At 36.6% G+C, this 23,784-nt stretch overlaps 1 protein-coding gene across 12 annotated transcripts in view; it reads right to left on the reverse strand.

The window, feature by feature from the left end:
- Nucleotides 1–23,784, reverse strand: part of myom1b (myomesin 1b) — a 62,945-nt gene that overhangs the window by 10,661 nt on the left and 28,500 nt on the right. For 5 of the 12 annotated variants that reach the window (XM_077201953.1, XM_077201959.1, XM_077201955.1 and 2 more), the window contains exons 17-38: nucleotides 20,878–20,999; nucleotides 18,987–19,004; nucleotides 16,993–17,189; nucleotides 16,779–16,905; nucleotides 15,595–15,779; nucleotides 14,461–14,575; nucleotides 13,664–13,820; nucleotides 11,159–11,265; nucleotides 11,019–11,063; nucleotides 9,772–9,908; nucleotides 9,521–9,665; nucleotides 9,375–9,434; nucleotides 9,080–9,147; nucleotides 8,889–9,002; nucleotides 8,125–8,212; nucleotides 7,743–7,781; nucleotides 7,493–7,598; nucleotides 7,118–7,281; nucleotides 5,806–5,842; nucleotides 5,658–5,680; nucleotides 5,491–5,546; nucleotides 5,128–5,343 (exon numbers count right to left, since the gene is read on the reverse strand). In XM_077201953.1, coding sequence (XP_077058068.1) covers nucleotides 5,128–5,343; nucleotides 5,491–5,546; nucleotides 5,658–5,680; nucleotides 5,806–5,842; nucleotides 7,118–7,281; nucleotides 7,493–7,598; nucleotides 7,743–7,781; nucleotides 8,125–8,212; nucleotides 8,889–9,002; nucleotides 9,080–9,147; nucleotides 9,375–9,434; nucleotides 9,521–9,665; nucleotides 9,772–9,908; nucleotides 11,019–11,063; nucleotides 11,159–11,265; nucleotides 13,664–13,820; nucleotides 14,461–14,575; nucleotides 15,595–15,779; nucleotides 16,779–16,905; nucleotides 16,993–17,189; nucleotides 18,987–19,004; nucleotides 20,878–20,999 — 2,326 coding nt within the window. Of the gene's footprint in view, nucleotides 1–4,001; nucleotides 5,344–5,490; nucleotides 5,547–5,657; nucleotides 5,681–5,805; nucleotides 5,843–7,117; nucleotides 7,282–7,492; nucleotides 7,599–7,742; nucleotides 7,782–8,124; nucleotides 8,213–8,888; nucleotides 9,003–9,079; nucleotides 9,148–9,374; nucleotides 9,435–9,520; nucleotides 9,666–9,771; nucleotides 9,909–11,018; nucleotides 11,064–11,158; nucleotides 11,266–13,663; nucleotides 13,821–14,460; nucleotides 14,576–15,594; nucleotides 15,780–16,778; nucleotides 16,906–16,992; nucleotides 17,190–18,986; nucleotides 19,005–20,877; nucleotides 21,000–23,784 lie in introns of those variants that run through there. The other 7 variants (XM_077201964.1, XM_077201962.1, XM_077201961.1 and 4 more) reach the window with 2 other exon arrangements.

The raw sequence follows: 23,784 nt of genomic DNA on the forward strand, positions 1-23,784 counted from the left end.
AAGGCAGCGGCCGCCGGACACAGGTGCACCTGTGTCGACAGACCGCTCCAATGGAGGGACACCTCGCAACCCTTCACCGTTCCTCCATCAAGGGTAATGAGGGGGAAAAGCTATTCAGGCAGTTTCTGGCAGAGAAAGATGCTGTTCACCACCTGATAAGCTCTCCATGCATTTCGGGAAAGAAAGGCACTGGGGCGGCGAGCTGAGAACCAGCGCGGCCCGCCCCAAGATACCAAACTCCAGATTCCAACCGAGACTGAACGGGACACGGTGGAGGTTCCACTCGAGCCCGGCAGCCTCGGCGGCCCGTTTCAGCATAGCTGATTATTCTGGATCCGGCTCGGGCAACATTGAACTCCCGGAGGGAGACAATGCAGCCGAGTCATCATCTCCAGAAGTCAGCTCACCCTCTGATGCTGCAATCGGCGTCCTGTCCTCCAGGGGAGCCCCGAGTGAAACCGCTGGCCCACCCATTACAGATGGACCAGCAGACAACACAGGAGGCTCCAGTGGTTGCAGTGGAAGGGAGGAGTGAGGAGCCCACAGGGAATGGTTACCGGGCGGGACATCCAACACTATCCTCCGGTCACCCATCCCACACAGCACCCGAGGGTGGGGCATGGTAATGGGGACTCGCTCTCCGCGAACGAAGGCGAGTCTCGCCCTCAACACTGCGACAGTCATGTTCCCACAGTGAAAACATGAGCTGTCCACAAAAGCTGTCTCAGCGTGCTGTAAGCCAAACACGTGACACAACAGTTGTGACCATCAGAGAGAGACAGGGAACGACCGCACCCAGAAACGCACGGGCGGAATGACATCTTGAAAAAGACGCAAACGCACCCGTGTTGCTCTTTCAGAAAATAGGACCGTCACCAGTGCCGGAGCACACAGGGAAATGACCGCGGCAACACTGAACAGAGAACTGAAACAGTGAAGCACTCACTTTTCCGCCCTCTAACCAGCCATCAACACACACAAACATTTAGAAATTTGTTGCTGTTAAAACAGCAGTTGAGAGCTCAAAGCTCGCGATCACCGCTGCACTCGCGCTGTAGAACACCAGCACTGGGAGAGTCTTCCTGAAGAACACCGACACACTCGCTCGTTGTAGACAACAGCACTCTCAGAGACATCAAACGATCGGCTCCGAAGCGAAAGGCAACTAGTGCGTGCATCCACTTCCGTATTTATACCCGCGCCGCGGGGGCGGAGTGTGTGATGCGAATCACGCACGCCAATTACATTGGCTCGTTCAATAGTACTCGAAGATGATAGGCTCCCTAGCGTGATCCCATTTCAGTCGCGTCGACTACGTCCGACGTTATCGACTGAAAGGGAACTAGAGTTTTTTTCCCCGCATTTCATGGAAAGAGAGCACGATTGCGTACAGAGAGGCCTTAAAAGCTGCTAGATCTGCTTATTTTTCAACCCTGTTAGAAGAAAATAAACAAAACCCTAGGTATTTATTTGAAACAGTGGCTAAATTAATGAAAAATAAAGCTTCAAAACCCCAAACATTTCCAAGCAGCACAGCAGTAATGACTTAATGAACAACTTTACTTACAAGATTGATAAGATCAAGGAGAAAATTATAACTATGCAACCGTCTACAACAGTATCGCATCAGGCAATGCATTGTAGTCTCATTAGAGTCACAAATGATTTGCTGTTATCATCCGATCTTCGTTGTATCTCTCTATTAGTGTTACTCGATCTTAGTGCTGCATTTGATACTATTGACCACAACATTCTTTTAAATAGACTCGAAAATTATGTTGGCATTAGCGGAATTGCATAAGCATGGTTTAAATCATACTTATCTGACCGTTATCAGTATGTAGCAGTAAATGTCTTATCGATTGAAAGTTCAGTATGGCGTACCACAAGGCTCAGTGCTAGGACCTTTTCTGTTCACTCTGTACATGCTACCTTTAGGAGATATCATTAGGAATCATGGCATTAGTTTTCACTGTTATCCTGATGATACTCAGCTATATACAGTATTTCTTCACGCCCTGACGAAACTTACCAATCCACAAAATTAACGGAATGCATAGCTGAATTATAAAAAACTGGATGACTAGTAATTTTCTACTACTGAAAAAACAGAGATTCTAATTATTGGACAAAACCCTTCCTCATGTAATAACCTAGAATACTGTTTAAAACTTGATGGCTGCTCTGTCAAGTCTTTGTCGTTGGTTAGGGACCTGGGTGTGCTCTTTGATACCAATATTTAATTTTAAAGCCACGTGTCTAGTATCTGTAAAACTGAATTTTTCAATCTCAAAAATATATACAAATTACGTCATATGCTCTCAATGACAAATGCGGGACAATTACTTAATGCGTTCATGACATCAAAGCTAGATTATTGTAATGCTATTATGGGTGGTTGCCCTGCACGCTTAATAAACAAACTACAGCTTGTCCAAAACGCAGCAGCTAGAGTTCTTACCAGAACCAGGAAGTATGACCATATTAGCCCAGTTCTGTCAAAACTGCATTGGCTCCCTATTAAACATCATATAAAATTTAAATTGCTGATTACTTGCAAAGCACTAAATGGTTTAGCTTCCCAGTACTTGAGCGAGGACTTAATGCATTATAGTCCTTCACGTCTATTGTAATCTCAAACTTGTGGCCAGTTGATAATCGACTGCTGGCGGTAGATCCTTTTCCTATTTAGCACCAAAACTTTGGAACAATCTTCCTAACATTGTCCGGGAAGCAGAGACACTCTGTCAGTTCAAATCTATACTAAAAACACATCTCTTTGACCTAGCATACACAACACATTATAGACTTCTATAATTCAATGTTAGGCTGCATAGATTAGGTCAGCCGGAACTGGGAACACTTCTCATAAATCCTGATGTACTTGTTACATCATAAGAAAGTTGGCGTCTACGCAAATATTAGCCTCTCTGTTTATCCCGAGTTTACCGCAGTCCGCCGGATCCAGGCCGTATCCAGATCTTATGAAGGACCTGCGCCTGGACACGACGACAACGCAGTCCTGAAGTGTCAACTAGTCTCTCCATGTGAAGGCCTCCTTCCCTTCCCTTTACCTCTGTATCTATAAAACGTTTTTGGAATAATTCTGGTTCACATGGCTACGTGGAAGCGATAAATAATACTTTATTATACATTTTTAAGGCCAGACAGGAATTATTTATAACGCCGTCTGCGTTTTCGCGGGTTTGTGTTTCTGAGGTTTGCGCAGAAATAACCTTTTCTCAAATTTTTCAAGGCTTGCACCTTGGAATCTATCTCAGGGTTTGCGTTCTTGAACCACCAGGCACTGTTTTGTGTGGATGAGCAGGCTGGAGCGCTGTTACTGTTTTCTGTTAGACCCGTGTCGTGTTAGCTGCCCCTAAGTTAATAATTAAAAATGTTTGCAACGGAAGTGAATCAATCAATCAAAACTAACTATAGCTGGACAATAACATTATTCTAGAGCTGCTTTAAAGCCAAAACAATCTCTGTTACTGTTATTTCCTATTGTCATTGGAAAGCTACTTTGAAACAATTTATATTGTTAAAAGCGTTATATAAATGAAGGTGACTTGACTTTAAGTGTGGCATAAATTATAATTTAAAATAAGATCTCTGTATGTTTTTTTTTAATGCACTAAAAAAGTTTTGCACAATATCCACTTGGATGTTAATAAAATCTAAGGTTATGTGCATGTTACATGTAGTATTGTTCCAATGCAGTTCTACAAAGTATTTATTTACCCGCAAATTTATTCTGGACATTTCTATTAGGCTATGAAAACAAAAACAGTATTTGTAAACTCAAGTTTCTGTGAGAGTGGGCAAGTTAGGTCTGCAGTTGAGGGTAAAGTTAGTGACCGTGTTCAGGTTTGTCCAGGTGTTCAGACGACGAGACAACATCAGCATCTCAGATGCAGGATTCAGGAAGGAGGGATGTGAAAGATGAGGACAGTGTGGAGAAGAAACAAGGGACACACTGAAACCACACAGAGAGGGAGTTGAGAGAATAAGTGCTCCGTTTATTGGAAATAACACAGGAAGTCACATCATTATCTGTGAGGTAAAACAGGAGGTGGAGTCATAACTGCTATGCACAATGGGATCATACGTGCAGTTATTTATTAGCAGTGTGAAGTATCCATAGAAACCTTGCAGCAGGGCCATTGATTCATTTACACAACATTTAAAGTTGTCTTTACAGCATTCATTGTAACTATTTAGTGTTTTTTTGTGAATCTAAGCCCCTGCTTTTCAGGACAGAATAATGATAAACTGTACAGAAACGGAGCATCCATTTGTCCCTCAATTCAAAACCGTTGATCTTTTATGCGCATCAGCGCATCTGTTTCTTCTAACAGTAAAACTACATACGGAAAGCCACTTACAACACAATCTGGGCTTTTCAAATCTGGGCTTTAAACTATTTAAAATGGTCAAGTAAATAATGCAGGTTGATAATTATTATAAAGCTAGATCTATACAGAAAAATATTGGTTAAAACAGTTTGTTTCCAATTAGAGCACTATTTTGTAAATATGGGTACTGGTGGATTAAAACTTGGATCAACACTTTTCAATCTGCAACCAAGATATTAGCACCATTTTGGACACTCCACTAAGGATATAAAACAGTCAAAAGTTTAGAATACTGATTTTTTACAAATATTTTTGAGCATTTTGAGCATCAAAATACAGTAAAAATGATTTTATATAAGAATGATTTGTGAGGGATCATGTGACACTGAAGACTGGAATAATGATGCTGAAAATTCAGCTTTGCATCACAGCAATAAATGACTTTTTATAAAATATATTTAAATAGGTTCTTTAAAATTGTAATAATATTTCAAAATATTACTGTTTTTACTGTATGCTTTGATCAAGTAAATGCAGCCTTTGGTTAGCAGAAGAGACTTCTATCAAAAACATTAAAAAATCTGAATTATTCCAAACATTTGACTGATAGTGTCCCTTGAGATATTCAATATAATAGGGCATTTTTGTCAAAACTTGTTATAAATCTTTCCGAATTCTTTTAAATCTTTCATTTATCTTATTGATTTGGATTTTGTGATTTCCTTTATTTTTTCTTGCCGTGTTCCTCGTCTGGGATGAAGACACTTACGGTGAAATCGCCGCTCTCCGTACCGTACTTGTTCTTTACAAGGATGCTGTACTTTCCAGAGTCAGCCGTATTGACGCCGGTGATGGTGAAACTGGCAAACTTGCCTGACTCAAACTTCAGAATGTAGTGATCGTCCGAAACCATCTCACGTTCATTCTTCAGCCAAGTGACCTCTGGTACAGGGTCACCCGAGATATTGCAGGTCAAGTTCAAAGCCTATGAGAGAGAAGGAAAGAGACAGATGGAACGATACTGAAAACAGAACTTTTTTTGTTGTTGTTGCTGTTGTTTTTGTTGAAAAGTTATGTGTGGAGCTGTGCAGAAATGTTATTTTCAAACCGTGTGGAGAACCATGTACAGTACCTTGCCCTCTTGGATGGTCACAACATCAGGCAGACCACCTGCCACACGAGCACGATCTGAGAAAAACACAAGGATTACAAATATCCGCTACACTCATACCACCTTTCAAAAGATACAGTTAAACTGATGTGTTAAACAAGCGTGTATTTCTGCATTCATCTACTAACTTCTTTCTGCGATAGCTGCAGCCCTAAGGAAAAAAATTGAAGATGGGAAAAGAAAATATTTGTAGTTAGTCAATTTAGTTGTTCAGTCAGTCAAGCTGAATATTATCTATCACAAATCACAAACCATTTTCAGCTTAAAGGCACTTACTTGAGTCTTTGAAATTCAGCAAATGCATCGTCAAATGCTGAAAAGATAAAAATGTAATGCATCATTATTTATTATAAAATTTGTTTTATTCCTCATTGGAGCCACAACTAATCGGACACTTTTGCACACTTAATAAATGAATCATAGTTAATGGCAAATAGCAGATTTATACAACACTGAAAACATCAGGTGGATCCTGAAGAAAGCGGTCAAGCCGAAACACGTTGATCAACACTTTTAATGTTTTAATGACTAATAACTTTTTACGTTTAACCACGTGAGTGCCTTGGAATATTTGGTTGTTCCATCTGATATTTATATCTCATGTAACCAATGAGCACCGGTGGCTGTGTGTTTATACCCAGTTCCCTTGTTTTGGGACATCTTGAGAGTACAGTTTGCTTTAATTCTGCTGTTTGCAATATTTATCGTGAACAGTGTTTCAGAAAAATAGACTGACTATTGACAGACTGACTGACTGTGAAAAGAAGTACACTTTAGCATTCTTTAATAAAAAAAAGTAATTATAACGGAAATATGCTTAATGTAGTTTTCGCACACTTAATTGCATTAGTTTAAATTTATATTAAATGCAATTAGTTGAACTTAAAGTTAAGTAGGACTTAAGTACATCTTTATATGCAATTTTATTATAACTTTTATTGTCTCTGAAAAATGGTTAAAGTGTACTGCCAAATGTACTGACAAGCATTTATGGTAAACTAAGACCATAAATGCTTGAAAACCATAAATTAAACTTGAATGTCATGTATTTGTTTTAAAGATGCACTTTAGTACATTTAAAATATGTGAACTGTAATGTAATATCAAATAACACACTATAGTTAAAATTATAATCAAGTACTTACATATGCTTTAGTATGTTAATCAACACATCAAAATAAGCACCACAAAAGATTATTAATACACAGCGCTGGGTAGTAACTGATTAAATGTAATCTGGATAACGTAATCAGATTACCAGAACGAAGTACTTGTAATTATATTATATTACATTTTAAAATCAGACTACAGTTACTTTCTATTGATTGTATTATTACATGTTATTCTCACAATGGCAGTGAATTATTCATAATTTATAGATTCTCCGTACTACTACTTTTTAATCTTTTAGAAATCTAAATTTAATTCTAAAAAGCCTACTGCTTATAGATGTTCAGAAAATTGTGATATGATATTTTTGCCATATCACCCACCCCTATTAGACAGCAAAGCATGTGACTAGTTTTTGGCACAGAGCTATTGTATGGTGTGTGTGTGTGTGTGTGTGTATGAGCATGTGTTTCCTCACCTTGTCCAGCCAGTTCCACAGTTCTGCGTAAACCTCCTTTCCCATCGAAGAACTCAATGGCGTATTTGCCTTTATCTTTCTCGGTGGGCTCAGAGATCTGCAGCCACAGCTGCTCACCCACCACACCACTCTTAATGCGCTCGGTGAATGCGATCGCAGCATCCCTTTAATAAAGCATACGCACACAGCTGACCACAAGCTGAGAAAGTAAAGCCAACATACTAATGTTGAATTTAAACTACTTTTACTTCAGGAAAAAAACAAACGTAAATCCATAAAAGCCTTCACAAAAATTCAGTCACCAGTAAAACCATGGGTAAAGCATATATAATATATACTAATTACAGTAAGATTGCTTGATGAGACGGTTCTTACTTGTGATGCCAGGTGACGTGCAGCTCGTCGTTATAGTAGTTGACGAAGGAGTAGATCCGGATTCCCTCCTCTGTGCTCTGGATCTTCAGTTGAGTGGAAGAGTTTGCTGGACAAAATGAAAGTCAACATTTGTCCTGCATTGCTAAAACTACATGTTTAAATGCAAAGACATTTAGAAGACAGTTTAACTAGTGTTTGCCATGTCCTCATAACAATCATTTACGCTTGAAAATGAGGTTGTAAATCTTACCGATAACACTGAAAACCTGATTCATCAGGTCTTTGAATCCTGGAAAACAGAAGTTAGACATTTATTTACAAAAGATTACGTATTATTAGCATCTTTAATATACAGATCAAATGATGAAGAATTACGTTTCTTCAAATTTCCACACCAATTGTGGGGGAAAATCCCAATAATTCTGGGATATGGATTCAAATAGGATAAAATGTTTGGTAACACCTTATTTTACAGTGTCTATGTTTCACATCTCACACACACTTACTATAGTAATATCATCAGTAAATTATGCATAGTTGCAAGAGCACCTTAAAATAAAGTGCATAAAGTAATTCTGGAGAGTTTAATAATAGTTGCTATTAGTACTTTTAAAGCACATTTCTGCTGTTACCTTGGTCAGTAAGGTTGAGGGTGGAGGTGTCTTTGCCTCTGTCATCCTTCAGAACTACTTCATATATACCAGCATCCTTTTTCGAAATCTGCCGTTGACATGCACAAACAGAATTCATTAAAACAATTACATGCCTAACAATTTAAGTATGTGTCCGATCCATAGACTTTAAAAAAATAGGTCAAATAAATAGACTTTAAATAAAATCTCTAATCTAACACTACAGAAACACAGGCTTTTCCCCTTGCGCTGGATGCTGTAGGCCACAAAAATCTGACAAAAGCAGAAATACAGTAATGTAACAAGCAAGAAGTAAACTTGAAATAGTATGAAGACAGATGCACAAAACAACAAAAACAATCCAGATTAAATGAACAGATTTAGACAGATTTGTGAACATTATTTGAGAGAAATAGGCCTTTTGTGTACATAGAATTAGTCTTAGATTTTTTAATTCAGCTCATAAAAAATGAGGGCAAAAACAAAAGTGTTGTGTTTATAATTTTGTTCAGTGTAGAGGCATATTAACTAAATGTTTGTGTAAGTTGCTGACCATATTTTGTGAATTTATGAAGAGTAATATCTAGGTAACCCACTATAAAATTTTTTTTTTCAAAATTGCAAAGATTACTGGAGTACGTTTTACGAGAAAATACTACAGCACTTCAAAATAGTACATTTAATTCAATGAGTTATTTGCCGCTTCTTGTGATAATTGTTTCTACACCAAATCATTTTCTCTGCATGAGTAAAATGCTTCTCACCTGGCTGATCTCCAAAGTTAAAACTCCTTCAGAGAAATCCAGTTTCTCATTGACCTTGACCTCTCGTCCATCCTTATACCACATCGCCACGGAGTCTTTCTTCATATTACCAACCTAGATCACATGTTAATATGTCACTAATAAAGAAACAGGCAGCACTACAGCTGTGTTTTATTAGAGAGAAGACTCACCTTGCACTTCAGTCTTACACAGCACTCAGGTGTGACATCATAACTAAGATACTCCACGAAGTGTGGACCTTACAGTGCAGAAACAGCAGTGAATAATGTACAAACAGTGGAATGACATACAGCCATACTATACTACTTTTTACAGTATTATATGTACATTCTATGGATCCATGGAATAAACGAGGCCATGTTATGATGTATTATATTAGTGTTTGAATCATTTAACACATTGTTCATAAGCTTTTAAAAAAAATAATATTACAGTGTTTATACAGTACTGTAAATATACTCGTACCTTGCTTTCTATGCCATTCTTTTCTCTGAAACTCGGATTCCTTTTGTAACTGCTTGAACACTGAAGGAAATGAGATGCGGTCATTGGTACAAACTCTATAAGATACATATTCGTATGTATGTGTATATGGACTTTTAGATTAGTACCATCTCCAATTAGCACTAGACTGGACTGGTTAGTGGCTTTGCCATCTTGAAGCTGGAAAGTGAATGTTCCCTCATCCTCTTTTCCCAGAGACTCCATCAACATCTCAATAATGCCAGTATTTTTATCAAAGTTCATCTTGTATTTCTACAACACACAAAAACTATTAATGCAAAAGCAAACCAAATGAGTGTTTCCAAAGAATTTCACGAGTAACATTTCATGTACACGTCTGTTTCTGCATTCGTCTCACCTCTCCCTGGGAGATCATATTGTCATTGAACACGTATTCAACTTTTCCATTGGCAGAGATTTTTTCAGCCTGCAACCAGAAGCGAACTCTACCCTTCTCCAGCAGCTCCACGGCCAGCTCTGTTTTCAGAGGGATGACTGAAGAAGAGGGATGAAAGTGGATAATAGAAAGTGTAATAACAGAACAATAGAGCAAAACAAGAATTCAGTCCTGCATAATGTTCATTGAATTGGAGGCCTATGATGAAATGGAAACCTGGACACTTATGCTCTGTTTTGTATCGAAACAGCGTCTTTAGCAGGACTGATGCAATAAAAGTGACAAGCGATGCATCTTTCAAATGTAACCTAACCATCACTTTGTCCTAACCAAAGAATAAGCATCACATGATCTCATTTAAAAAGAGCTTTATTTGACAAATCATACTGTATGTTCTGATGAGCACTTCATGCAGTAATTTGCTTTCGTTTATAGGACAGAACAAAAACTTAATGTTTAGGACACTACTGTGTAATCAAACTGTTATTTTAAATACATTTTTATACAACTATCCTTGTGAAAAATAAGTGTGCTTAGTTGTGTAACTCTTAAAAATATTCATTTAAAAAAAGAGTGCTGTCTTTAAGCACTTTTATGATTATGTTACTTAACACACTTAAGTACACTTTTAATAACATAAATCTAAATGTTTTACTTTAAAGTAAATTTTAAATAATGTTTTAATAATCTTTTGTCATGCTTTAAAGTACACTTGTTTGATTACAATTTTAACTATACTCTTATGTTTTAACTGTACTAAATAGCAAATGTATTATTAGAAATATATTTAAATATATGACTTACAAGTTGCAATAGAAATAACAGACATATATTTTAGTTTACCATAAATGCTTGTCAGTACATTCAGAATTACATTTTAACCATATTGCAAAGACAATAGAAGTAATTAAATTATATATAAAGCTGTACTTAAGTCCTACTTAAGTGGGTCAAAAAGGCACTCTAATTCAGCAAATTGCAATTAATATAAATTTAAAATTTAATATATTTTCATTTAATTGCAATTAATATGCAATCAAGAGTCCGAAAACATTACATTTCCATTTACACTTAATTCTTTTACAGTATATTATTTCCATAATAAGTACTCTTAAAAGTATGCTAATGTGCACAGCAAGAGCGCACACATAAAAACAAAACAACAAAAAAACAGGGCTGGTGTGAAACCTAATATAATGTGTACTCACTGGGGAATTTGTGGTCATGGCTGACCTTCAGGAGTTCTTTTAGAGCTGTTAGGAACAGGACAGTGAAAATGTCACAATCAACAACAATGTTAACTTGGCACATTTTAACATACAAAAATGAAAAAGGGACGTAAACTTACCTTCTTCAGAGAGTGTGTAGCTGGCAGACTCTCCATCAGTGTGTGTCACGAAGCAAGAGTAGATGCCCAGGTCGTCTTCTGAAGGCGTATTAAAGATGGCTTTGGCCCTACAGATAAATATTGAAGAGTTACTACAAAATCATTTCATGCTGATCTATTTTTTGTTGTTATAGCCCTAGAAAGGTGATTAAATTGTTGGTTACATTTCATAACTAATATGTTTCTGTAAACAGTCAAAGATTTATATGATTGATCAGAAGGTAAACAAGCTAGTTGAAGGGGTATAATTCACCCAAAAATAAAAATTCAGTCATCATTTACTCACCCTCATGCAGTTTCAAACAAATTTTGTTCATTTTCAGAACAAAAAGTAGAAATTTTCAATAATTCATTTGATGATTAATATTGTGCTGTAGACTTGGATTAAACGGCTCAATTCATATGAATTACTTTTAGGATGTCTTTACGTATTGTTTGAAGCTTAACAATTTTGATTCTTTGTCATTCGTTCTCTTCGCTTTATTTTGCTTCGCTTCAGCTATGATAAAGAAACATCCCTGCATTGCGTGTTTGTGCATTTTGGATGCGAAGCAATGAAGGGAGGGGTGTGTATGTTTGGATTGATTTCAAATAGCAACAGTGTTCAACAGCAGGGCCGGCCCTGGCCAATTTGCTGCCCTAGGCAAGATTTTACCTGGTGCCCAATGCATAACAGCCCATTTCACCCTGTCATTGTGTTCATGATTATTTAACCTATGTAGCCTATATAGCCTATATATATATATATATATATATATATATATATATATATATATATATATATATATACACACACACACATTACAGCTTAAACACAAATAGCAAGAGCATTACATCTAGCATTCAAGTCAAGTCAAGTTATTTTTATAGCGCTTTTTACAATATAGATTATTTCAAGGCAGATTTACAGCTTTACAGTTTTGTTGCGTTTATAATTTTGTTCAGTATATATAGCCGCTCTGGATAAAACAGTGATTTCATCGTCCAAATGTCATTCATGCACAAACTATTCATTGAGCGCTGGCAAAAGTGTTTGTTTTGCAGTTGATGGCAGCAATCTTCCCGTAAACTATGGCATGTTTCATTGTTTCACCATGAATGAAACTGCGAAATGTCTTCTTTAATGTTAATTTTACATAAAACGTTGCTACTTTTAATAAACCTGTAGCATATATAAATATCATTAATAATTTTGGCAAATACATTTAAAAAATGCCATATATCCCCCTCAAAACTGCACAACTGTAGAGTAAAACATTAATTAATAAAAGTGATAGTGAATGCGTCTAAAAAACTGACGTGATTGTTACAAATCACACTGTCTGGGGCCTCTGAAGAACTCAGAACAACTGTTAGCATAAAGTTTAAGGTAAAAATAACTGCCATTAAATTATATATCTTACTACTATGCAATTAGATAAACTGTTCATTCATTACATTAGCATGTTACCTCTGTCTTTATCCCCTTTTATTCTCTTCTCTTCCGTTTGGCACTGTATCTATTGCAGACTATAATGCTAATCTAAAATATGTCATGTAAATTTGGCCATCCGTCACAATCAGGTAACTTTCACCATGTCTAGACCTGGCTCGAGCTGCCAGGCCCGTTTCTACGGGGTGCTTGAGTGTGTTAAGTGCCCTCAAACGAAAGAAATGCTGTCTACATTGGATGCAGCGAGGGGCGACGCTACACAACAAATTACCAACAGTAAACTGATCGCGCACGCTCTGTTTCTGACGCACTTCAAGCACTCGCTGGGCGGGGGAAGATTGATGCGCCGGACCGGAGTCGGGGGACTTAGTTAAGGTTTTGTGGAGTTTTTTGCGTTATTTTGTAGTATTTTGAATTAATGTTTTTAAAATAGTATTAGTAAAAACAGTGATTCTCAGAAATCGCTTACTGCACCTTAAAGACATTATTTTAAAGACCCCTGCCCTGTGGTTAAAAATCAAGTTTTTAATGTTGCTTATATGTCTATGTGGTGTTTTTAATATGCTCTACTGCTGAGTATTTTCTCCTTACAACTGCAGCGTCCCAAAGACAGTCTCAAAAACACGGTTTGAAACCGCCCCTAATTCCAAACATCACAAACATGTAACCAAAATGTGTGGGACGGGGCTTTTCTTATCCTTGTTTTTAAGGATGCTGATTTTTAGGATCAAACTAATACATATCCATAGTCTCTTTGAGAACCAATACAGTATCGCTCGCTAAACATAATATCACGATATTCCCGTGTATAGCCTATCAATATTTTCTTACACCCCTAATATGCATAGATCTGCCTAAATGAAGCATGTTACATTCAAGCTATTTTAAGGCATGAAGGAATTATTTGCACTGTAACTTCTTTTTTAAATATGCCATTGTGATTATCATATACGAGTTTTAAGGGATACAATTATTGACTGCAGGAAGACTTTAAATTGAATAATTCGTTGTTTAACTCATTAGCATGTACTTACTTGTTACCCTTGGTCTCCATGGTCATGCGTTCAGGTTCTGTCATTTCCACGTAGTTCTTGGACCAGACAAATTTGGAGTCAGCATTGAGGTTAGAGCACTCAAAATTTAGCGAAATGACGCCTTCATCGTCAACATTCACAACTATTTCGGCAGTACCTGAGAGAAAGAAATAGTTTGTTGTTTTTTGTTGAGGCTAGTTTGTTAAGTCTTGTTTATTTTGGTTTGCTTTAAGCTTAGCCTGGATTTAAAAATCACTTTAGCAAACAGATTACTAGGTAGCACATTGTTTATTATGTACAGATTATTACGGGTACGTGTTTGTGTTTGTTCCATTCCCGTTGTTCACTCTGATATACCCATATATGGTTTTCATGCAAGTTCAGCATGAACTGCTCCATCTTAAAGCCAAAATTATTTGCAATCCATTTCACTACTGTAATAACCAGTTTCTCAGAGTTAAATATGATATTCAACAAAGACAAAATGAATAATTTTACACATTAGGAATTTATTGGATCATAAAAAGTGTTTGGAGGATATGGTTGGAAAAATAAGAGGGAATGGTGGTGTCATCCAAAAAGGAAATAATTTCAGTGGCAGATCAAGTTATTACATTTCGAAGAAAGATCATGAAGAGAAAAGAATGAATCGTACACAACAGGACCAGGAACATGCATTAAGAAAGTACATTTTTATTTCACATTGATTTCAATTTTATCTTCGGTAGCTATTTTGCAGTACAATAAAATGTTACTCACAAAATTCTTGTTTGATTTCATTTAGTCGAGTTTAGTACCTGGTTTAGTCAGTGCCTCCACTGGTTCTGTAGGCTCTGATGCTTTTCCTACTCCAGCCTTGTTCTGAGCGCGTACACGGAAAACATACGACTCCCCCTCCCTTAGATCCTTGATCTAGAACAATGAAGAGGAACATTTACTAACATAAACCTACCCTTATGAAAAAAAAGGTGTGCTTAATTGTATGAAATATGCTCTTAAATCTTAAAAGTATATTTATTAAAAAACTGTACTTGCTGATAATATAATATTAATCAAATAAAAGACCACTTAAGTGTCTTCAAGAGAGTACGCTTTCATGACTATTTTTCTTAACACACTTAAGTACACTTTTAAAAATGCAGTTTGTAATTTAGTACAAAACATGTTTTAATAATCTTTTTAAGTTAGTTATTATTAAGAAGTTAGTTACTTTATTATAATTTGATCTGTATTGCGCTACTTGAGATTACATTTAAAGTTAATATATTTTCAATGTACTAAATTGCTTACTAAAAATTCTTTGTTACAAATGTGTAATTAGAAATATATTTAAATACATGATAAATTGTACAAGTTTCGATAGAAATGATTAGTGTATTTTAGCTTAGCATAAATTCTTGGCAGTACTTTCTGCAGTTCACTTATTTTAAACACAAAAGTAATTATGAAATCACATAAATAAGTAATTAAGTCCTACTTAAGAGGTTCAAAAAATGCTCTAATGTTCAGCTAATTGTATTTAATTAAATGAAAATGTATTATAGTTTAAATTTAAACTGATAAAACTGATCAGGGACAGGTTATCGTCCCGGTTTGCTTATAGAACTAGTACTAGTCTGCTTACAGTCGGTAATATATATATTTTGTAATTAACACACAAAGATTAAGTCCTACTTAATTTGGTAAAAAAAAGAGCTATTAAGTTCAGCTAATTGCATTTAATATAACTATAATAACTATAATACATTCTCATTTAGTGTCCAAAAACATTACATTCAGTTCACACAAGTTCTTTTCAAGTACATTATTTCTGTAATAGGTGTTCTTTTTAAAAGTATGATAAAGTGTACTTCTTTTTCACAAGAGTATGCAAATGTCACAACCTTAACAAGCCAACTCCACTGCCCTGCGGCTTCCACATACATACAAACCTTCATGAATATCTTGTCATTAGCTTTCTCATTGACCCCTCTCCACATTTCAAAGTCTGCTTCAGCCTCCTTGATGTCAATGTAGTATCCATTGACCCCATCTCGACCCTGGTAGACAGGCGGTTTCCAGAGCAAGACCAAAGAGTCTTTACGCACCTCCTGTACCTGGAGGTCATGGGGTGGTCCTGAAAAAATGTTTTAGCGTAGATTAAAAGCGTATCAGTCAGAGCTGATGTGATGAACGAGAAAATGTTCTGGACTTTGTCATCAAAAACATGCAGTAGAGTCTGCAGAATTCTGAAGGGTGTACTTTAGATCTACATGTGTATTTTTTGGAATGATAATAATCCTATTGGTAACTATGGGTTCTAAAAGATCTAGTTTTTGTTTTGTGTCTTTTTTGGAATCGGTATCTTTAAGTAATAGTTCCAGAGTTTTCATTTAGATTTTTGACTGAGGATTGCAGATTATCAGTGTGTTTACTATCCCCTTGTGAAAAAGAAGTGTGCTTCTTTCTTCGTACACCCGGCGCAATGCAGTGCTTATTACACACACGGGGCCGCGCAGCAGCACACAAACTAGCCAAATATTAAAAATAAAAAGATTACAATGTAAAAGATTAATATTGTGTACATAAAGATATGGAGGAATCCGGCTTGTCCCGTAGATGGTCTGCTTGCATGCTTTAAACTTGCGCACGAGCAGATCCGTTTGCGCTTTGGAGACGCGTTCGGTCTTTCCACTATCAAATTCCGTCATGGAAATAGCGAATCAGCCATGGATGCGCGCGCAACTGGCATTTAAAGGGAATGGGAGATGAGACTCTGATTGGTTTATTGCATGTTTCGCCAATAACACACCCATTACTCTTTAAGAGAATAGAGACAATCCTTTTAGACCATGCGCCGGGCACACCGACCATTTTTCCCGTCGTTTAACTAGCAAAAGTGGATTCGGACATGTCCTACGTGCACTTGCGCCGTGCGCTTTAGACCGTGCGCTTAAATCATTAAAATAGGGCCCTTAAACCATATTTTAAAAGACTATAGAAGTAATAATTTTAAATTACATATAAAAATATGTCCCACTTAAGCGGGTCCAAAAAGCACTACTTTTAAAAGGGTCACCTTTATTGTGGGAAAGCATTACAGCTCTGATAGTAAAAAAAATTAGTTTGTGCCTACCCGGTACAGCAATAGTCCACTCCTCACACTTGAATACCTCGCTGGTAAGAGACGGGATGCCCACACCAGCCATGTTGGCAGCACGTACCTGGAATTGGTACAGCATGTTTTCCTTCAGCTCTGAAACCTAGACAGAAAGAAAAGGTTGGAGATAAAAAATTGCACATCTTATAGCCAATTATTATGTCTGTTGTTACATAAATGTGCTACTTACTCTATAAGCTCTCTCACTGACAGACTTAATGTTCGCCTCATGCCATTTTCCCGGGACTCCATCGATGACCTCACGGTAATCAACAAAGTAACCAGTGATGTCAGCACCACCGATGAAAGTGGGTTGTTTCCAGGCAAGTACCATCGAGTCCCGCACACATTCCAACACATTGATACCATAGGGTGGAGCGGGTGAAGCTGCGTGGCATAACAGAACACTACAGTTAGCAGTGAAGCACTTTTACAGTATAAAGGGAACTAATGATATAAGCGTGTACCAGCGTATGTGGAGCAAAATATCCAAGCCAGGCACAGAATTGTATAAATACTGACTGGCACTATATGACATTGCGAGTTGGTGAGGCCAAGGAGTGTATCGTGTAGTAGGGAGGGTGTCCAGCATATTGTCAGTTGTTGCTGGTGGCATAAAACAAGCCAAAGAAGATCCCTGGATGCATTTGTGAGGATAGTGATGTTATTTAAGGGCTTAAAAAGGCTGTAGCTGAGAAGACTTACCATATATAAACGTTCTCTGAGAAGATAACCCATTTGAAAAAAAAGATTGTACCAGCATGAAACTATAAGAAACTGGTTTTAGCTGGATTTTCTAAGGGGGTTGACAGATCATTCAATTGCTGCAGTCTATCCAGCATGTTATATTCTGTATAACCACAGCATGACTACAAGGCTGTTAAAACAACTGCAATATGCTAACTTTATGAGAGGTCTTATGACCCTTGTGAAAAAGAAGTGCGCATAATTGTATTGAATGTAACAAAAAAATTTTAACAAATTGTACTTGCAGATAATATAATATTAATGAAATAAATGATTGATTATGTTTTAATCTTTTGTCATGCTTTTGTCATGCATAATAATTAATAATAATTGGTTATTTAATTGCAGTGTGTTATTCAATATGACATTTAAAGTTAATATATGTTAAATATGCTAAATCGGAACTCCATCATTACACTTGTGATTACAAATATATTTAAATACAAATTTCAATAGAAATGACAAAATATAATTTAGCTTACCATAAAAGCTTGTCAGTACATTCAGCAGTTCACTTTAACTATATTTATATTACAGTAAGTGGGTCAAAAAAACATTCTACAGTTTAACTAAACGCATTCAATATAGATTTAAACTATAATGCATTTTCATTTAATTGCAATTAACATGCAGTTAAGTGTCCGAAAACATTATGTTCAGTTCACACTTAAGTATGTATTATTTTAAAGTATATTTTTTTCAAAATAAGTGCTGATTAAAATTAAAGTATGCTTAAGTGTACTACTTCTTTCACAAGGGACAATAAGACAAATTTAAAATAATAAGCACATGAATGATTAATGAGTGCACTTTATAGATTGCAATAAACTAAATAAGTGTTTAAAAAAATAGAGTGACAAATTCAAGATGCAAAAATTCAAGTTGGAAAATGCAAAGAATATAATTAAAAATGAATGGGGGGAAAAACAACAACAAAAAAGAAAGATGAAAATGGAGACAGGCCAACACTGATGAGGGATGCCGATGGACGACGTTCCAGAGAGTTGGCTTTCTCTCTCTTCTCACCTGAGCCTCTTCGTCCTCTCCCTCGCTCTCCTGCTCTCTCTTGTTCCGGAGGAGAGTTTACTGGCGACTTACGATTTTCCGGCAATTCTGTTGCTGACTCCTTTTGGATGAGGTTGGGCTTTAACAATTCATTGCTAAAGTTTTCAACCTTTTTAGAAGTTTCGGTATCCTGCCCACAAGCAGGTTCTGGTGCCCCCTGACTGGCCCTCTTGCCCTGTTTTCCTTCATTAATTGCAACTGGATGCCCCGTGTGGCCAGTGTTGTGACCCCCTCCCTCAACCCTTGCACTAACATTAGCAATGCGTGTTAGAGGCGTGTCAGCAAGAGAGTGAGGCGCCACATAACTGCCCACTCCACTAGTGCTGTGCTGGGTTAGTCCGACCCCATTACCCCCCGACTCCAGACACACACCATGAAGAATACCGCCCCCTAAAGGAGTTAGCAGAGAAAACAGCAAGAGAAAGCGTAAATCAAATTCAAACACTATCACATTCAAAATGCTTCACATTTATTTACTTGTATCTAACTAATGAAGTTCAGTAGAAAGCATAAATCTGTTTGCATGCAAGAGAGAATCAGTTCTGCTTTTTTATTGTAAAGAGGCGATGAAAACGCAACAAGGTTTTATTTAGAATATATGAGCAAGGAGAGATGAAAAGAAAGCTTAGAAAGTAATTTGGGAGAGAGGATGCAGTTATTTAGTGTAGTTTATGCATGTGAATGTCACAGAGGGGATTTGTGCTGACTTTGTGCTGAACCTTTATGAAAAAAGCATCACACGAGTGTTACATCAAGGCACATGAAATTCACTGGAAGACACAAGATGCTACACACTACAACATGGTTGCATGCAGACTATCCCTGGTGAGAATCTATATTTTGATGCTTTTATTTTTAGCATTAATATTTAACATTCATATTTAATTATAATTACAGTTATGAACTAAAAGTAGGAAAGAGCAGGAAACAACCTAACACTTTCTGTTTTTGTCCATTTGTGTACATCCACTTAGTGGTTCTCTAACTTATTTTTTAACTTGATCTCATTAAAAAAACATGCAAGACACACTAAAGTATTGTGTAAAAACGATTTATTGATTGTCATATAAAATAATTTTTACTGATTAAAAATAAACTAAAAACAAAAACAAAGCAGCAGCATAGGCATGTGATCAGCTCAGGACAAAAATAAGGAATATATAATATGCATGTAATATGTTAATATGAACATACACTACTACTACTGCTGCTGATAATAATAATAATAATTATTATTATTATTATTATTATTTATATTATTCAAAATATTTATATTTTATAATTATTTAAATTAAGAAACCTAAACAAAATAAAATAAATAAATATATTACAATTGCAACAACACCATTGTGGTGTAAAATAAAAAATAGCATTATAGATTTTTATTATTTTTATTTAATTTTTTTATATATTTTTTTTATTATATTAAAATAATAATAAAATGACAATACTTATATTTATATATTAGGTTTTATATATTAGACAATATTTTTACTCAAATTTGGCGCTGCTAGTTCTTGAAGTTGGAAGCTATGTTATCCATGCATGAAATACGTGTATTTTTAATGTGTTTGAAAATGCAGCACCCCCTCCCCCCACAAACACGTGGGAGATCGGGAAATATATGAAAATCAGTAAAAAAACTAATTTTGCCAACCAAAAATATCTTAAGATATTGCATTGCAGCCAATCGATCAAGCACACAGAGACAAAAACACTATGAAAAAGTAGCGTTATGAGGTTTTAGTTTATGCTGTTTATGTTGAATTGTGTTTTATTGTTGTATTAACTGTACATTTATCTGTATCAGTTTTTTTGCCATTAAATACTGTTTTGATTAGAAAAAAAGTCTTCATATTAAATGTGCGTTTCATAAAGGATAAGTGAACATGACGTAACACAAAGTCTTATGGTTGTTAAGGTGCAATGACTTATAAAATGTGAAAGGCATGCAGAAGGGACAGGTGTGAACAGACTGAGGGAGTGGGCAGGGGTGTACGAGGGTGAGCTGGTTTGTAGTCACCACTACGTTGGATCAGTTGTGACCCAAACTAGAGGAGCTCTACAAGTCCTGACCCCGTCTACTGGGAGAAATGCAGGGAACGGAGCTGGAGTTTGGTGGTTGTAGCCCTGACACTGAAGTGCCATTTAGGACGTGTGAAATGCGTAAGTCAAGAACAGTGGGCAGAATTTAAAGTGAAATCATATTTCATAGATCTGAATAATATCCAAGTCATATCATTGGAGTTCACAGATGACTTACCAATGGCAGCTTTAACTTCAATGGCTTCTGATTCTTGTGAGAATTCACTGATTCCAGCAGCATTGACTGCTCTCACTCGGAAAATGTAACTCTCGCCTGTGGTCAAGCCATGACAGACAAACCTGCATAAACACATATGGCCAGATTTTAACATGTTACAACAATTCAAATCTCACACAAACAATTATGGCATTCATTAGTGGGGCTCAGTAAGACAAACATAAATAGTACTGTTGTTCATATTTTAGTTGATTTAACAGACCCTTAACCCTAATTGCATGTTCACTCCAATATGAGCATTAGTCACAAAAATATTTCAAAGGCCCCCTGGTGGCTGGCTGCAGTATAGGTCCTAAACCCTCCCCTCTCCATGTAATCGAATGGGACGCGAGCCAAAATAAAAAATCCAATTACAAATAATGTTTATCCAAAGATGGTTTCTGTAATTTTAGGTAGTTCTCATCACACGGATGCTTTTCCAATAAGCAGTGATGTCTTTTGAACACCGCTGTAGCAGGGGCTCAATTGTAATGAAACTAGAGAGGCTTTGGAGAGGAGGGAGTGTTGCTTACCCAGCTGCTGAAAGAAGAATGCAAGCCATACAAGAGATAGAGGTGGTGAATATCGCATTCAGTCGCTAGTAACAGTGAAAGAAAAGCAGTGAAGTTCCCTAACACAATTTACATCACAGATAACAATGCTTGAGTATAACACAACTGAAGTAGAATAGCACTGGCAGCAAATCCCACCGCTTAAGAGGAAACCACAACGTATTGCAGCAGAAGCTGTCACAGAGCGTGTATGGGGCAAAGCAACTGTGAAAGGGTAGTATTCCCCATAGTTGGTTCACTCAGAGCAAAGGCTGAAAGGGTTATAACCCTTGTTATTGGGTTGTGAACACCTTAGGAATATAACTTCTCTTGGTCTGGGGACAACTCTATAGTCAACAGGGGCTAAAACCAATGTAGATTTGCTGAAAGAGCATGTATGTTGTCCACTCGTTTAACTGATAGGAGTGCAAGGAAAAGCGTAGTCTTGAAAGAAAGCACTTTTAGTGAAGCTATCTGGAGCGGATATAATTTATGAAAACGTCAGGGCTTTCAAAACTAAAGCCAAATCTAAAGAGGGAATTGTAGACGGGTGAGGAGGATTTAACAGTCTCGCACCGTGTAAAGATTTGACCACCAGGTTGTTCCTGCCAACTGGCTGACCATCAATTCCTCTATGAAAAGGTGACATGGTGGCAACTTACTTTGAGCATCGAAGGGGCACAGCCACCATCTAAGAGCTACTGCAAGAAGGACTAGGGCTGCAACTAACGATTATTTTGATAATCGATTAATCGGACGATTATTTTTTCGATTAATCGATTAATCGGATAGAAATTAAATTAGATTTTTTTTTATTATAACTAAATAAAACCGTAAATCAGGGTATTTATGTGTAAAAGTGTACTTTAAAAAGTGCAAAAGCCACACATTGAGTTTTACTAATATCAATATTTGCATTGTTTTTAATGATAATTGCTGATGGCAAGTTGACAAACATGATTATTGTTAAAAAAATGATATCCAACATATTATGTTTTAACACAATTTTTGTTAAAACAAATTTACACAGACATGTTGTTCAGATGTGAATATCTGAACTAAAAACAAACTAAAAACATCTAAAATATATAATTCATTTAATTTTTATTTAAAATTAATTATATATAAGGAATATAAGGATAAAGAATATAATATATATTATATATAATATATAAAAGAATAATATAAGGATAAATTGATTAAATAAATATAGAAAGACTGAAAACAATTGTGTGAATGTAGAGCCGCAGTAGATCGCGTTTGAAAAACAATTAAAACTTAGTAGACAAATGCTATAAAAAGAGAACGGAATGGAGGTAACGTTACCCAGCAAGCTAACAGGCTTGAGTAAAGGACAGGAGAAATTATGCATTAGTCCACAAGCATTCGCTGAAAACCACTGAGTACAGTGACTAAAAAACAATATTTTACTGCTGCTGTTATTAACTGCCTTTATATTTAGTGCTTCGCTTTGTAAAGACCGTTTTAATTTAACCTATTTCTGCGGTAGCGCTATTTTAATCCATCACTTACGTTGCGAGCGAACTGATTGCGCAACCTGATGCTCGAGACAAAATACAGACATCCCGGAAGTCCCGGGAGTCTCCCGCATATTGATTGCGGCTCCCTGATGCCCGCGAATTAGTTCAAACTCCCGAAATCTAGAGCGCGCAAGCAAGAGCGCGCATGCGAGACAGAAGAGACTGCTCCAAACCGTGTAGCGCGCGCTCGGCAGAGCGCCTGAGGGAGAGAGTATGGCGTTATTATCCTATCAAATGTCGAGAGCGCATTATTGTAGCGCGAAAGTACATTAATATTATGCGCGAGCGTGAATCTCTCTGCTCGCGCGCGGAATATGATGTGCCGAGCGTGAATCTCTCTGCCTTGCTCAGAGAATATGCCTGCACTTAAAACGTGTTCAGTGCAATCGCGAATTGCTCCTCTTCCCCAGCTAACAATTTTAGGTTATAAGAACGTTTTCATAACGTTCCCATTAAGTTATAAAAACGTTATTTCTGAATGTTCTAGGGAATTTCAAAAAGTCCAGTTTTTTAGACGTTGTATTAACGTTATTTCTTGGTTATAAGAAAGTTCAATTCTCCCGTTATGTAAACGGGAACATTAACATATTAATGTTATTTCCTGGTTATAATAACGTTAGAACGTTCAATTCTCCCTTTATATAAACGTTGTATTAACTTTCTTGTTTGGTTATAAGAACGTTATTCAAACGTTCAATTCTCCCATTATATAAACCTTCTCTTAATGTTTTTCTAAGATAATGAAAAACGTTTCATTCAATAAAAAAACATTAAGA

Source organism: Siphateles boraxobius, unplaced genomic scaffold (assembly GCF_051911475.1).
Source record: "Siphateles boraxobius isolate OS27281-9 unplaced genomic scaffold, OSU_SipBor_1 48, whole genome shotgun sequence".
NCBI classification, from domain to species: Eukaryota; Metazoa; Chordata; class Actinopteri; order Cypriniformes; family Leuciscidae; genus Siphateles; species Siphateles boraxobius.